The following is a 13,146-nucleotide window of genomic DNA, read 5'->3' as shown; positions in this document are numbered from 1 at the left end:
CCTTTGATCCTATAAGCCAAGTGGTTCATTAATGGTGTGCTCAGTGTGCTGGTGAGTGCTACCTAGGGCAGATTTCTGTCTTCCCTATGGCTGAGGGGGTATGAGGTGGTTTGTTGCTATATGAAGGAAATAAACCTCTGCATTTGTCATCCCACCTGTGAATACTTGGCCTTTCAAGGCTTTTATACTGGGACTGAAAGTGTTTGTTTTTGCAGGAGGATGGCTGCTGAGATGTTAAAACTAGTCAGTATGTTAATCTAAATGCTGAACAGTAAAAAGGATATTTTTATACATCCCTAATCACCTGCTTTGAAATGTGTTCTGTCCACCAAAAATCCTCAGAAGTCTATTAACTATAAATTCAGCAATTTATGTAGAAATTTATATGTTTAGGTAGGCTGTTGTTTTATTTTTAGTGCCACCTAAAGCTGACACTGGTATGTGGGCGACTTTGGATGTGGGGGACTCACGAGCACTGGGTTTTCCACCAGCTTTGCCAGTTGGGAACTGTTTCCAGCTCCCCGTGCCTGGGGCAGCCAGTCCTCAGGATGTGCATTTGGGCTCTGAAGGGCACGCTGTGCTGCTGGTGAGGGTCAGGCAGAGGATGTCATGCAACTAACAAGGAGAAAAAAGTAGACGAGCAAATAAATCCTGCAGCTCTGGTGTAACTTGTGGAGGAAATGTGGAGACTGCCATAAATATCAGCTTGGGTCTGCAGGGAGGGCAGGTGGGGTTGTGTTCAGGGGCCACGTTCCCTGAGCTCCTTTTCCATGTGAGGTTCATTCTAAGCCATCTGTGGTTCAGAACAGCCCAGGCACGTCAGCCCCAGTTTCTGATAAGCAGGTACTGCCTGTCCTGGGGCGCAGCCTGCAGGAGCGATGGTGTCCGGACAAATTACCAGGAAAGGGCTCCGATGTGTCCTTGACATTTCCGTGCCCAAGGTCAGCCTGCTCACCCGCTGGGAGGTGTGGGGGAAACCTCTCCCGCTGTCCTTATGGCGGCTGTTTGCCCGGGTGCTGTCACGCCCGTGCTGCTGGCCGGGTGATGCAGGCTGCTGCTGCTTCCAGGACCCGTCCCTGCCTGGCCAGCCCTCGCACCGGGACACACACCCTCTGCCCAGCACCGCTGCAAGGATGCTCCTGCCTCTCTGCAGCCCTGCTCTTCTCCGGCCCCTCTCCAGCTGCCTTTTTGCACCAGCCCCACCTGCCTTTTCTCCACCCCAGTTCATGCTGCAGAATTTTCTGAGAATACCAAAAACCCCTCTGGGGAACCCATTCTGGCTACCTGGCCGAAGGTACATGGTAGAGAGACAGGAAAAAAGACCAGAAGACCTTCCTTAGATGATGAGAATCCAGAGGTTCTGTGATATACTGGCATCTACGTTTTGTATTAAATACGTATGGAGGATGGCTGTCAAATCTGATCTTAAGGAATGTGTGTCAACCTTTTATACTGACTTTATTTGTTTTACCTTTAAAGCAATCGAGCTGTTCCCTGAGGCAGGTATTGCTGTGTGCCACCTTTAGCACAATCAGATTAGCATTGTGTTTGCTCTAAAAGCCGAAGCCTTGGTGCAGCGCCCAAGCGAGCGCTCAGCGTTGAAATGAGATTGTCTGCGCAGAGCTCACCGCCTGACCCCCGTTCCCTCGCCCGGCCTTTGAGAGGAGTGTGCTCTCCATATGGTACTCCTGCTATGCCTGCACTATTTCTAGCTTCAAACGTTGCAATTGGAATGGACAGATATAAAAACAAGCCTTTGATCCTGCCAAGATGTCTGCTGACCACACCACAGATCTTTTTTGCTGGTAGTCCAACCAGCATTGTGCCATGCACCCTCCAGATTATCCCAGCCAATAATAACAATACAACTATTCTGCAGGTTCATGCACCGTGTTCTTCCTTACCCTATTCCAAAGACCTACTTTTACCTGTGCTGCTTTCTCTGCTGCTCTTCTCACAAACCCGTGTGCCTGGATTTGTATGTGCTTTGAATCTGATGTTGCTTCTCCAGCTGGAAAGAAAGCAAACCTGTACTCTAGGCAATGAAATGAGTCTTTCACTTCTTGAAGTGCCAGCTAAAGCCTGGGCATGGAAGCTTGAGGTTTTTGATCTTCTTCCATGGCGCTGTTGAGTTTGGCTTGTTCCAGCCCTGCTACCAGGCTGCTCTCCGTTCTTATGCTTTTGGCATTTTAGCCAGTTCGATCCAAGTGCCTTCTAAAACTTAGGTTTTGGCACCAATTGCAGAATCCAGGTGCAGGAATTTTCTCCCATAGCTTAGCAGTAGTAGTTGATGTTTTTCCCAGACTCCCCACTAACTAAGGGCAGATCAAAAATGTGATAAAATTAGCTAAACGGATGGAGAATGTTTATTTTCCTTTGGATGTTATGGAGAGGAATTGCAGCTCTTTAGCCTTTTTTTCTGTTGAGTTTTAATTAGGTAAACTTATAATTATGCTTCAGAAAAAGAATAATCATACTCTTACTGAGCTTGGGGAGTTAGACTAGATAATCTCAAGAGGTCCCTTCCCATCCTCAGCGATTCTGTGGTCCTGCATGTTTTGAAAGCCTTCTTAAACTAACAGTTGATTTTTTCATCTTTTCCAAGAACGCGAGTAGCTATTATTTCTTAGCAATAGAGGTACTGTGACTCTTGATTATATTAATTTGATGGTTTGTAATTTTTCGTTGTTCATAATCTTGTTGCTATTTTCAAATGCTTTTTGTACAGCTGCTGCAGATTCCCTCCATGCAGAAACATACTGAATTTTTTTTTTTTTAACACTTACCCTACTAAGCCTTTTCCCAAAACTTGAGCACCCCTCGAATCTTAGCACGTTGTAAATTGTCATTTCGGAATGAGGCAAGGACCCAAATCCTCATGAGAAAAAGCTAATCAACTCTGTAAGTTTTACAGTCAGATTAGTCAGCAAAGTAAATCATACTAACAAAAAATAAATAAAAAGACTTTTCACTTTGAAATATTTGATTTGTTCTGTATGTCAGTGAAAAAAAGACTTGAAGTTTAACAGGATGCTCAGGCTTACACGATTCTTGGTGCTTTCTTGTATAATGCCCTCAGTATCTCCATGCTTCATCTGTTTGTGTGGTGGGGATGGGAAAGAAAGAATCTTTTTGTTAACGTTCATCAAAGGCTTCCAGTGCTGCTTTTTTTTTTTCTTAATTTAGTGTCAGAGCCTGGGTTTCCTGGAACATCAACCAGTAATTATCTCCCTATGTTTGATGACCTTTCGGTCAACTCAGATTTTGCTTTTGGATTCAATACTAATTCTGTGGCCAACTTTTTAGGGGTCTGACTTAGTTTTTAACTAGAAGCCAGTAGCCTTGCGTCCCTACTCAGCACAAGACATCAGATATTTCAACTGCAGTACAGACAGACAATTAGATGTAGTGTGCCTGTGGTTTTAGTGTGCCAAGTTTTAGGTGGTTTTACCTAATAAAGAGTCCTTGAAAATATGGTTATAACTTGGTGTGCTTCATTTTGGGGGCTTTCTGCCTGACAAGGGTGGTTGGCAGGAGCTCCTGAACTGCTCAAAGGTTATGGATGCCTCTGGAGAATGCCGTCTTAGAATAACGTTTACGGTCACTAACCCAGATTTCGGCATTCAGAGCTGCTGGAGTGTGACATATTCCACGATTCCTTCCAGCCCGGCCGGTGAAAGCACTTCTCTGCTCCGGAGCGAGCCCCATGACCCGGCGCTTCCCTCGAACAAAGAGCTGGAGACAGACGGCGCCTGCAGGACTCATCCTAATGGGAGCCGATTTCAGGAGAAAGCCTAGGCTGTGATTTCAAGATCTTCGGTGTTGGTTTAAATGAGCTCTGTGAGTCTCAAGGAGGAGGTATGTAAGCCTGCTTCCCAAGCAGCACGGCACATTGGGTGGGAGTGACAACTTGACCTGCTCGCACTGTCAGAAAGATCTCTGAATAATAAGCTGGAAGTAATAAGACACTTCAAGCCATCTGAAATGCAAAAATGTAAATGTGTACTGGATGGGATATCAGGCCTGCTGACAGCCTTGCCAGGTTGACTCATAGGAGCTATTCTGCACAAACAGTGGGGTATCAGGCCTGGGTACCTTCAAAGGGACTGTTGGACTAATTATCCTCCCAAAGGTTTGTCCCGTGGGTGTGGTGAGGTCCCTCTGACCTTCGTGTTGAAATTCCTCAAAACAAAATAAAGTTGGAGACCCCCAGTGCAAATGTCAAGTACAAGTCCTGCCGTAAAGCCTGTGCTCAGGGGTATTCTCTGGGGGGCCCGTGGCCTCGGGCTCTTTGCTGGGAGAGCCAAGTTGTGCATGAGGAGGCCTGGGGTCCCCTGCTGACATCTCAGATTCCTGGTGGCCTTGAGCTCCTGCAAGGAGAGACCCTATTCCATACCTCTCCAGGCACGACTCCAGTGTACGTGTGGATTTCCCCCCTCGTGTGAGTTAAATATGAAATAGTCCCTTGCTTTTTTTATCTTTATAAAAATGTTCTATGAAGATAATGATGCCCAAACAGCATTTTTGCACTGAAAGCCCAGATAGTTGTCACAGTGTATTGAATTAAATGTGTGCCTATATTTCCATGCTGTTACTCTTGAGACTTGTAACCCATATCTTTGTTTTCTTGCAGACTGTTTCTGGGTCTGAGCTCCTGTATGTATTTGGTTTAGCCCTGTTCTACCCCGTTATTCCCACAAGACCCTTCTCAAAATCTGGGCAGTTTAGCATTCGTTTCTGCAGCCGAAGAGAGCTCCTTTCATAGTGGAATCCATCGGAGAGGCAGCAGGAAGAGGTAAGACCTGCAAGGTGGTTGGTTCCTGCAGAGTTGCTTGAAAGGGGAAGGGATGGCAGCTAAATCATTTTAAGGAGGATTTTAGAAGAGTGGGACAGACTGTTACAGTTGGCTTTGCAGAGACCAAAGAGAGTAGGAGGACTGTTCTGGGATCTCTTTTCTTGTTTTGATTCACATGAAAATTCTTGAATTTTATTTTTGCCTAGATTTACTTCTCATGAGTAAGAAAGCAGCAGTTGCGTTTATAAAAACAAACAACCCCCCTCCAACGCAACAATCTCGTGGATTAAGTGGCCTCCATTGGCCAACTACTTGAGAAAACATAGCAATACGATCACACACACAGTCATGGCATGGTTTTTACTAGTGGTAGTGATGGTAAGTCTTGAGATGGCTTCCGGGCAGAATCTAAAGCATGGGACCATCTGGTACACCTATACCACCCAAATGATTTTAGCCCCCAAGTAGTCTTTTGTTGCCTGTTAATGGATAGGTCTGTTAGCCTGTATTGGTGACTAGGGAGAACAATCTGAACGTGCTGGGGCAACCTGAGTAGCTGTGGCCTGGGCGTCTGCGGCAGTGGGAGGCAGTGCAGCAGGCAGGAGTGTGGTGTGTGCCTGGGAAGTCTGTGCCCCTCCAAGACCCCTCCGGCACCTGTTTCCTTTGTGGAGATAAACACTGCAGATGTTTCCAGTCTGAAACGAGCTGGCAGTCTTGTGTAAGCAATTCTATATAGTGGGACCCCAAACTTTGAGAACTTCTTCCTGTAGCAGCTGTTCTTGGTTGGAAGAACTAATTCAAATTCCCAGTAGCTGCTATAGCCTGAGCATCTACATGAAGCAGCAAGTTTTCCTCACTAGGTATGAGGGTGAAATGAATTCTGCATAGGGAATAGCTCCACACAGGTGCCACTTCCATCACATTATGTAAATAGCCTGTGACTAATAGAGAAGCCTATAAAATGAAGTAAAAGACATCAGTCAGTGCATTTGCATGAAAACCAAGCTATATGCCAAAGGAACCTTGTTTAAAATCGAGCAACAGTAGACAAGATAATTCTAAGGTTGTCATTGTGGAGCATTTTTAAGTGTGTTATTAGCATAGAATTGAAAGGACAGTGTCGTTTGACATCTGTGGAGTCTGAGGTTCCTCTGAGTACATCCGCAGTCCATCTGACCTTTTGTTGTGAGGTTACTCAGAGCTTTGTTATAGATTAGCTCTACTGTGAGAATACTATTCAAAATAATGTTTTAAAATATTTCCTTGGCAGCAGGCTCATGCCTGAGCTTGCCCTTCCCCTTTGGAGGATGTGCTGTATTTGGTGTATTTGGTTTAGTGTCTCTCTGATGCGGTTATTTTCTATATTCTATGAAACATTTTGGTACCGAGTCTAATAAATACTTCACACAAAATAGAAGTCATATTGAGTTCTGCTGACAAGCGCAACTATTTCTGCTTGTCCATCTTTCTCTATCAGAGCTCCTCTGGCACTTCTGAAGCTCCCTGAACTCTTTGTTACCCGATCTTCTCCATACATCCACCAACAGCGTGTCCTGTCTCAATTATGCCATCTCTTTCTTGCTCTGAGGTTAGTTCTGCTTTATTTATATATAATTTTCAAGAATTTGTCAAGAATCGGTCCCAGTAACATGTGCCGTTGTTGCACCCTGGGAGTTTCTATCATAAGTGGAAATAAATAGTGATAATGCAGGGAAATGTGGTGTGAAGATTTTGGCTTAAACAAGAAAAAGCAAAAGATTTTTTTGTGTGGAGATGAATGAATTAAAACACAGTGGTAGAGGCCAGTTCTATAACAAATATGTACTAATTGGGCTGCAATACAGCACTCCGAAAAGTTCTCTCAGTATTTGTTCTGCAGATAAAACTTCCTGATCTGCTGGAGAGAAACTTCCACTCTGACAAATTGCAAACGTTATTTAATGTAGCTGTGAAACGTCTAGTAAAACAGCATTCCAAACGCATTGGTCATATTTCAGTACAAATCATAAGGTACCGTAGTAAAAAGTTGTTCTGCCCTTGAGGCATGAATTCTCTTGAAACCTCCCAGGTTTATGACTCTGTCCTTCACCAAAAGGGCTGTCAGCACCATGAGCCCTGAGAATGCTGTTTGCGTGTTTGCATCATTTTTAGCTAAGCGTTTATAGCACTAAGAATTTAAAGTGCTTTTAAGTCCTTTTCTCGTCTGGAAACAGCAAGTGTACCTCATTTTTCACTGATCTCTGTTTATATAACAAGTGAACATATGAAATGCTAAAGCAGTTTCCAGAACTGTTTGCATAAGAAGTGTTCTAGTAATATTATAAGCAATAATATTTACCAGCTGGGTAATGCAGCAGTTTTATACAGGGTAATATTTATTTGTCAGTAGACAGGAGGAATCAATGTATTTAAATAACACATCATTGGCACTGCATACATACACAATCACAATCGATAATCAACTGAGCTCTCTGTTCTACAGAATCATTTTCACAATAAACGTCATTTTCCACGTATCTAACTCTAGTTACATGTGCTTACAGTTAAACCAATCAAACATAAAATACAAATACACGTAAGGATATATTCATTTACAAGGATGTTTATAAATATATGGTTATGGTCTACCTGACTGAACCACTTGAACGAAGCTCTGATGCAAGTTTTTTTTTTTTTTTAAACATCACTGCTAAGAATTTATTTGTACATTATGATAGCATTTGAGAGTTCAGGTACCCCCATCTAGCTTCCTATATTCATTTCCATGTTTCTGCTCCCCCGAGGAAGCTCTCAGAGCTCCACTAGATTACATCAAGTAACAACATTCTGGTGAGCAAGGTTGTTAAAATGTTATCGACTCTTTATACCAATAACATAAGGGAAAATATTTTTTTCACCATTCCCTAACACGGGGCAACATTTGCCATTTCAATATTGTGACTTGAGCCATTTTAAGTATTTCATATTGCACAGTACATGTGTCACTGTCACACGTCACATTGGAGTCCATAATGCTTATGTATTAAAAATAAGTAACTTTTTGTCTGATCTTATTCCTATTAAAGTCAATTCGCTCCCATTGATTTGTCTGGAAATTAGAAATCAGACTGCATATAAAGTGAGTGGATGTAATAAGAGAACGTACAGCATGGAGGGTGACGTCTTCACGCAGTGATGGTACTCGGTTCATTTAGCCGTGAATTTTAAAAGTACAGCATTAAGAGAAGAGATACTTGATAACTGAAAGCTCAGAACAGACATGGAGTATCAACACTTGAGTCAAATGACAGTGTAAGGAAGAAATGACAAGAAATCAAGGCACAAGTGTTATTATTCGCGTTGGATTGTGAAGCAGGCTCGCTGCTCAGAAAGCTTCCACCTGGTAACGAAGAACCCTCTTATGCCAAGAATCAGACTGGAAAAATTGATTGCTTAAACTCCGATCAGGATGTCAGGAGTAGACAAGTGGTGTCACAAAAAGCGATGGTAACCTTTTTTTTCACTAACCATTTCATGTCACAGAAATGCACTGCCTAAGCACTTACAGAGAGACAGTGAGGGGAGGCCACCCAGCAGCACTCCTGGCCTTGAGGTCACAAGAGGTTCTGCTGGCCTTCTGACCATATAATTTAGAGTAGCATTTATTCCGTGGCTGTATTTAAACCATTTTTGGGCCTGAAACTAAAAACACCTTTACTGTAAATCTAAGCAGACTTGGGCATGTCGGTGGGATGGCAGCACTGGTATGGGAGCCACTTAGGCCAAGTTCAGGCACGGGAATCTCAGCTGGGCCTCATTCAAACACTAAATCCTGTCTGAGCTGTTTGCCACAAGGAGAGCAGAGTGATCTTAACTTTCGTGTCAAATACTGATGAATTGGAGTATATTGTGAACGTCATGTGCTTGTGAATTGTTTTAATCACGGGTCCTGAAGCTGTAAACAGTGCTCAAGTATGAGAGAGACTGTGGTAGATAGAGACTGGTGTCCCAAATTCAGAGCAAGCTGGCTGGTAACCCAGCTTCTAGCAGCTGTGCTGCCGTAACTTGTTGCAGCGCTCTGTTCAGCGAGCGATCTGACTATATCAGATGGCTCTCTGTAGGGCACTGGAGTCTCCAAGAGAATTTAAATTCCTGAATCACATTTGCTCTCAGTTAAGCAAGTGGCACGGAGGTAATTACTTTACCCTGAAGTCCCACCCTGTGTAGCAGGGAACAAACTCCATCACGTCCCCGTCACCAGGAGCACGCAGCAGGCGCGCTGTTTGCGCACGGCGTGTCAGCAGCGGCGCTGGCTGCGAGGCGCTGCCTGCTGCTTGCTTAAACGCCTGTTGCGCTGGGCAAGCAGATGGTGGGCATCAGCAGTAAAGGGAGCCCAGTGATTTAACTGACTGAGGGCTGGAGTTAATGGAAATAATTAATACTAAGGTACACTTAATAGTCAGATCATCATTGTTACGAGGTCTGTAGCTGTCTCCTGGTTTTCTTTCTGTAACACACAAAGCAGGTGTTTAAGCTGTGTATTAATGCACTCTACTTCACATGCATTATATTTAATCTGATTAGAAAAAACATGCTATTTTATTCCAAAACTAATTCATACTTGTAACTCAAATACTTGATTACCTTGTCACTAGTTCTTTCGCTCTGACTCTTGTGAGTACCACTGGCTCAGGACTTCAGTGGGATCAGGCCCTAATAGGTTTCAATGAGGTCTTCTTGCTCAGCAGGAATCAGGAAGCACTTGACAATCCAGCATTTTTGTAAGAGCTTGTGAGGCTCTTCTCACAGTTCCTCTGATGAGTACTGTGATGCTGACAGACTGCACTAATGTAGAAACAGAACAAGGAACTATGACCTGACTGAATCTTTTAAGGACTCTATGAATACAGAAAAGGCTGGTCCCTATCCAAGGGAATTCTGTATCCTTAAGGTAAGTTTTGTCGTAGCTGAAACATCAAGGATCTGATTTTAATCTGAACATTAATTCTTTTCGCTTAAGTAAATTTTTCAAGTTAAGGAATAAATTGCAAGGAATTTTACGTACAAATGTTAAAACAAGGCTTTTTGTTTTTAAACTCAGAAGAGAAAAGGGCTTTAGCAATGCAGACAATTACATTTATATGACTTGGACGAGAGAAAGCAAGTTGACTTCTAGGATGTTTGTTTAACTTTTATGACCAAACTGGAAAATGATTTCTAATATGTTTTCGTTGGAGAGAAGTTGTATTCAATGCTACATCTTTGGGCTTCCATGCACTGCATTACAGGAGAAGCTGTTTTCAAACATGGCCAAACAGAAACAACCGCATTTGCCTCAAGTGCGATCTCTTGCTAGTGCAGAGATGTGGGGAAAGATACTTTTGAAATTAAAGCACAAAACTAATTTTCTATTCAAAGAAAAACCCATAACCTGGATAAGTAGAAGAAACAAATAAGTTACTCTGAATTCATAGCATGTCTGTTTCATAATGGAGATCCTAAAAGGTCTGTTTTAAAGGCCGGTGATGATGATAACAGAAAAAGCAATGATCTCTTCTGGTGGTTTGGAGGAGAATACAATGCTTTTAGGAGAAATGCTAAGTACGTATCTCATCTTGAACAGCAGCTATCTGAGGTGAATTTGCTGAACATCAAATGGGGCCTGTATTAGTGCTCATTTAAAAAAAAAATAAATCCAACTCTAGCCTTTTCTCGTGTTCAAGTTCAATTTCTAGTCTGAACTGGTATCAACCCCAAGTAAACTGTGTGGTGGTTGAAAGGAAGATATTGGTGGAGGCTTAGGGATCATCATCAGTGGGTCTAAGGTAGTATGTCAGTGACCTGGAAATTGTGGATTAAAAAGTAAGATGTTAATACTGTTGATAATTCCTTATTATTGATCTTTAAGACTCATGGAAGTGCGGGCTTTTTTTTTCTTTTTTTTCTTCTTTTTTTTTTTTTTTAAGCATTAATGATATCATAAAGTACCTGCTAACAGTATGCCTTTGGGAGCGTAATCCCAGTATTGCTGAATTAAATGGCAAAAACCACCTTTAACTTCAGTGGTAACAGGATCAAGACCTATAGAAAAAGATCATCTGCAACAAAATACAAAATTTTGGAAACTGCTGCTGGATTATTTTAGATATCCACAGGGGGAGTGTTTAATTTCAGGGATCCCTTAGATACATCAGTGTGCAGATTTGAAAGGGCAATGTTTTCATATTCCTCTTGTGATGCTGAGCATCTGCAGCGGTGAACTAATACTATCAAATCCTTCTGAAAATTCTTGTTGAGAAACCCATAAAAGATGGGATTGATACACGTTGAGATCATGGCCACAAGGTGGCACAGTGTAAATGCTAGATTATGATTGCAGCTCATCAGTGCCTCATAGTTCCAGTCAAAAACAACATTGAATATATTGAGAGGCAACCAGCAAGCTGCAAAGGTCACAACAATTGATATCAAGATCATATTAATCCTTTTGTTTTCACTCAGTCTGCTCTCATTCTCTCTCATCCTATCTATTTTACTGTGCCTCCTCCGGAGGCATACAAAAATCTTGAGATAGCAGATAAAAATAAACCCCAGGGGCAAGCAGTACTGGAAAACCAGCAGACTAGTGGTGAAAATCAGTCGTTCTGTAACAGAGGGCCAGGCTTCGATGCACACCGCTTTGTTCTTATAGAAGTCACTATGGAAAGATAGATGCTTGAAGGGTTCATCAGTTAATTGGTGAAATATTAAAAAAGGAATGGATATTACAAGGGAAAGAAACCAGATGAAAATGATTCCCCAGTAGGCATGTGAAATATTAGGCTTCCAGCCACGTGGATTCACAATTAACTGGTATCTCTCGATAGCAATCAGGACAAGTGAGAAAATGGAGACTGTGACAGATATACTTTGTACGAAGGAGCTTATTTTACACACAGCTTCCCCAAATATCCAGTAGTCCATTAAAGTATATGCAACTGTGACGGGAATACACATGATGCAGATCAAGACATCTGATAAAGAGAGGTTGGCAATCAAAATGTTTGTAACATTTTGAACTTCTTTCTGTCTCTTTATTATAACAATGAGGCAAAGATTTCCAAAAAGCCCCACTGTTGTAACCACTGTGTAGGCTGTAATAAGCAAGGATACCACAGGGAAGGAAGGTTGGCACGTATCAAAGTTAAAAAACTGGGAATAGCTGCTGTTTGAGATAGATCTATTAGATAAAATCTCACTAGGATTCTGAATGGCTTTATCCATCATGAAGCATCTCCCAGCCTGTGCCAAAACTTAGCCATGAAGATTTTGCATCTATGAGCATGTCCCTCCCCTTAAAGCTCAGAAGGTGTTTTGCTTGGAGCTTTCCAAGGCAGTGATTGCCATGATTCTATCTTTGTGTTTGGTCTCCTTGAAGGTTTGAGCAAATCTGTTATAAATACTTACAGCACTGAAGAATTCTGGAAAAAAAAAAAAAAAAAAGGCAAGTGGTCTGGTATTAGTGGTTTTGTATCGATAGAAATGTGAATGGAGGTTGATGCTCCTTTCCTGAGGTTCTGCACTGACTGTTACAGAGCTATAACAGACTGTGGTGTATGAGAAGTAGCAGTGATAGCTCTGTTTAAACTTGCATGAATGTTTTCATACAAATCCTCTTTTACTAACTGGATAAATTTTGCTTTTCAAAGTGAAATATTTTAAGATCCGTCTCAGACAAAGATTTAGCAAGGTTTGAGGAATTCCAATGAGAAGAGTCAGATGCTTTTTTGTTATCAGAAAAAATGAAGAATTGGGACTTGCCATCACATTGCTAGCTTAGGCATCACGCTTACATTTTCTCTAAAACTACAAAGCGGTGTGAACAAATACACCAAATCCCTCTGGTTTAATCCAGAATGATGTGTGCTTGAGCTTAAGTGATATTCCACACCTCTACAAATGACATCTTTAAGGGAATTTCTTGTTTCGCTTATGTGTTAAAGGTAGCATATCCTTTTTCCTCAACCTTGTCTGAGAAAAACGTAAACCAAACAAAGATCACATCTTAGTTGTATGCCCAATCATTTCCATACCTGTAGTTGCCAAAGATCATCTTTTTCATTTCTCTACACACTGTTCATTGTTGGACAAGTTTGACAAATGATAACCTCAACATTTTCTGTGGTTAAATGCAACATGTCCTCTAGAGACACAGAGCTGATTCTTCTTTCAGTTCTAGCATTAACAGATGTCAAGCAAAAATCTGATACAACCCAATCCTGTTGTTATAAAACTAACAGCAATGGGAAGAAATATTTTCAGCAGAAAATCTTGATGGGTTTGAATTTATCATTGAATTAAAAAGTTTATCTGAAATCAAAGGCTCACCAGCT

General features: G+C 42.0%; 2 protein-coding genes across 3 annotated transcripts in view; one reads left to right on the top strand and one right to left on the bottom strand.

Annotated features, from left to right (window-relative positions):
* Window positions 1–13,146, top strand: part of KLHL3 (kelch like family member 3) — a 100,974-nt gene that overhangs the window by 17,425 nt on the left and 70,403 nt on the right. The window lies entirely within an intron of this gene.
* On the bottom strand, window positions 10,916–12,037 carry LOC118254974 (neuropeptide Y receptor type 6-like). The gene has a single exon (XM_035560800.1). The coding sequence runs from the start codon at window positions 12,035–12,037 to the stop codon at window positions 10,916–10,918; it is 1,122 nt and encodes a 373-aa protein (XP_035416693.1).

Source organism: Cygnus atratus, chromosome 14 (assembly GCF_013377495.2).
Source record: "Cygnus atratus isolate AKBS03 ecotype Queensland, Australia chromosome 14, CAtr_DNAZoo_HiC_assembly, whole genome shotgun sequence".
NCBI classification, from domain to species: Eukaryota; Metazoa; Chordata; class Aves; order Anseriformes; family Anatidae; genus Cygnus; species Cygnus atratus.
Note: the sequence above shows the minus strand (reverse complement) of the source record. Positions and strands in the feature narration are given on the sequence as shown.

What these genes read in the sequence shown, in the direction of transcription:
- LOC118254974 (XM_035560800.1), bottom strand. Translation starts at nt 12,037, where the DNA reads ATGGATAAAGCCATTCAGAATCCTAGTGAGATTTTATCTAATAGATCT.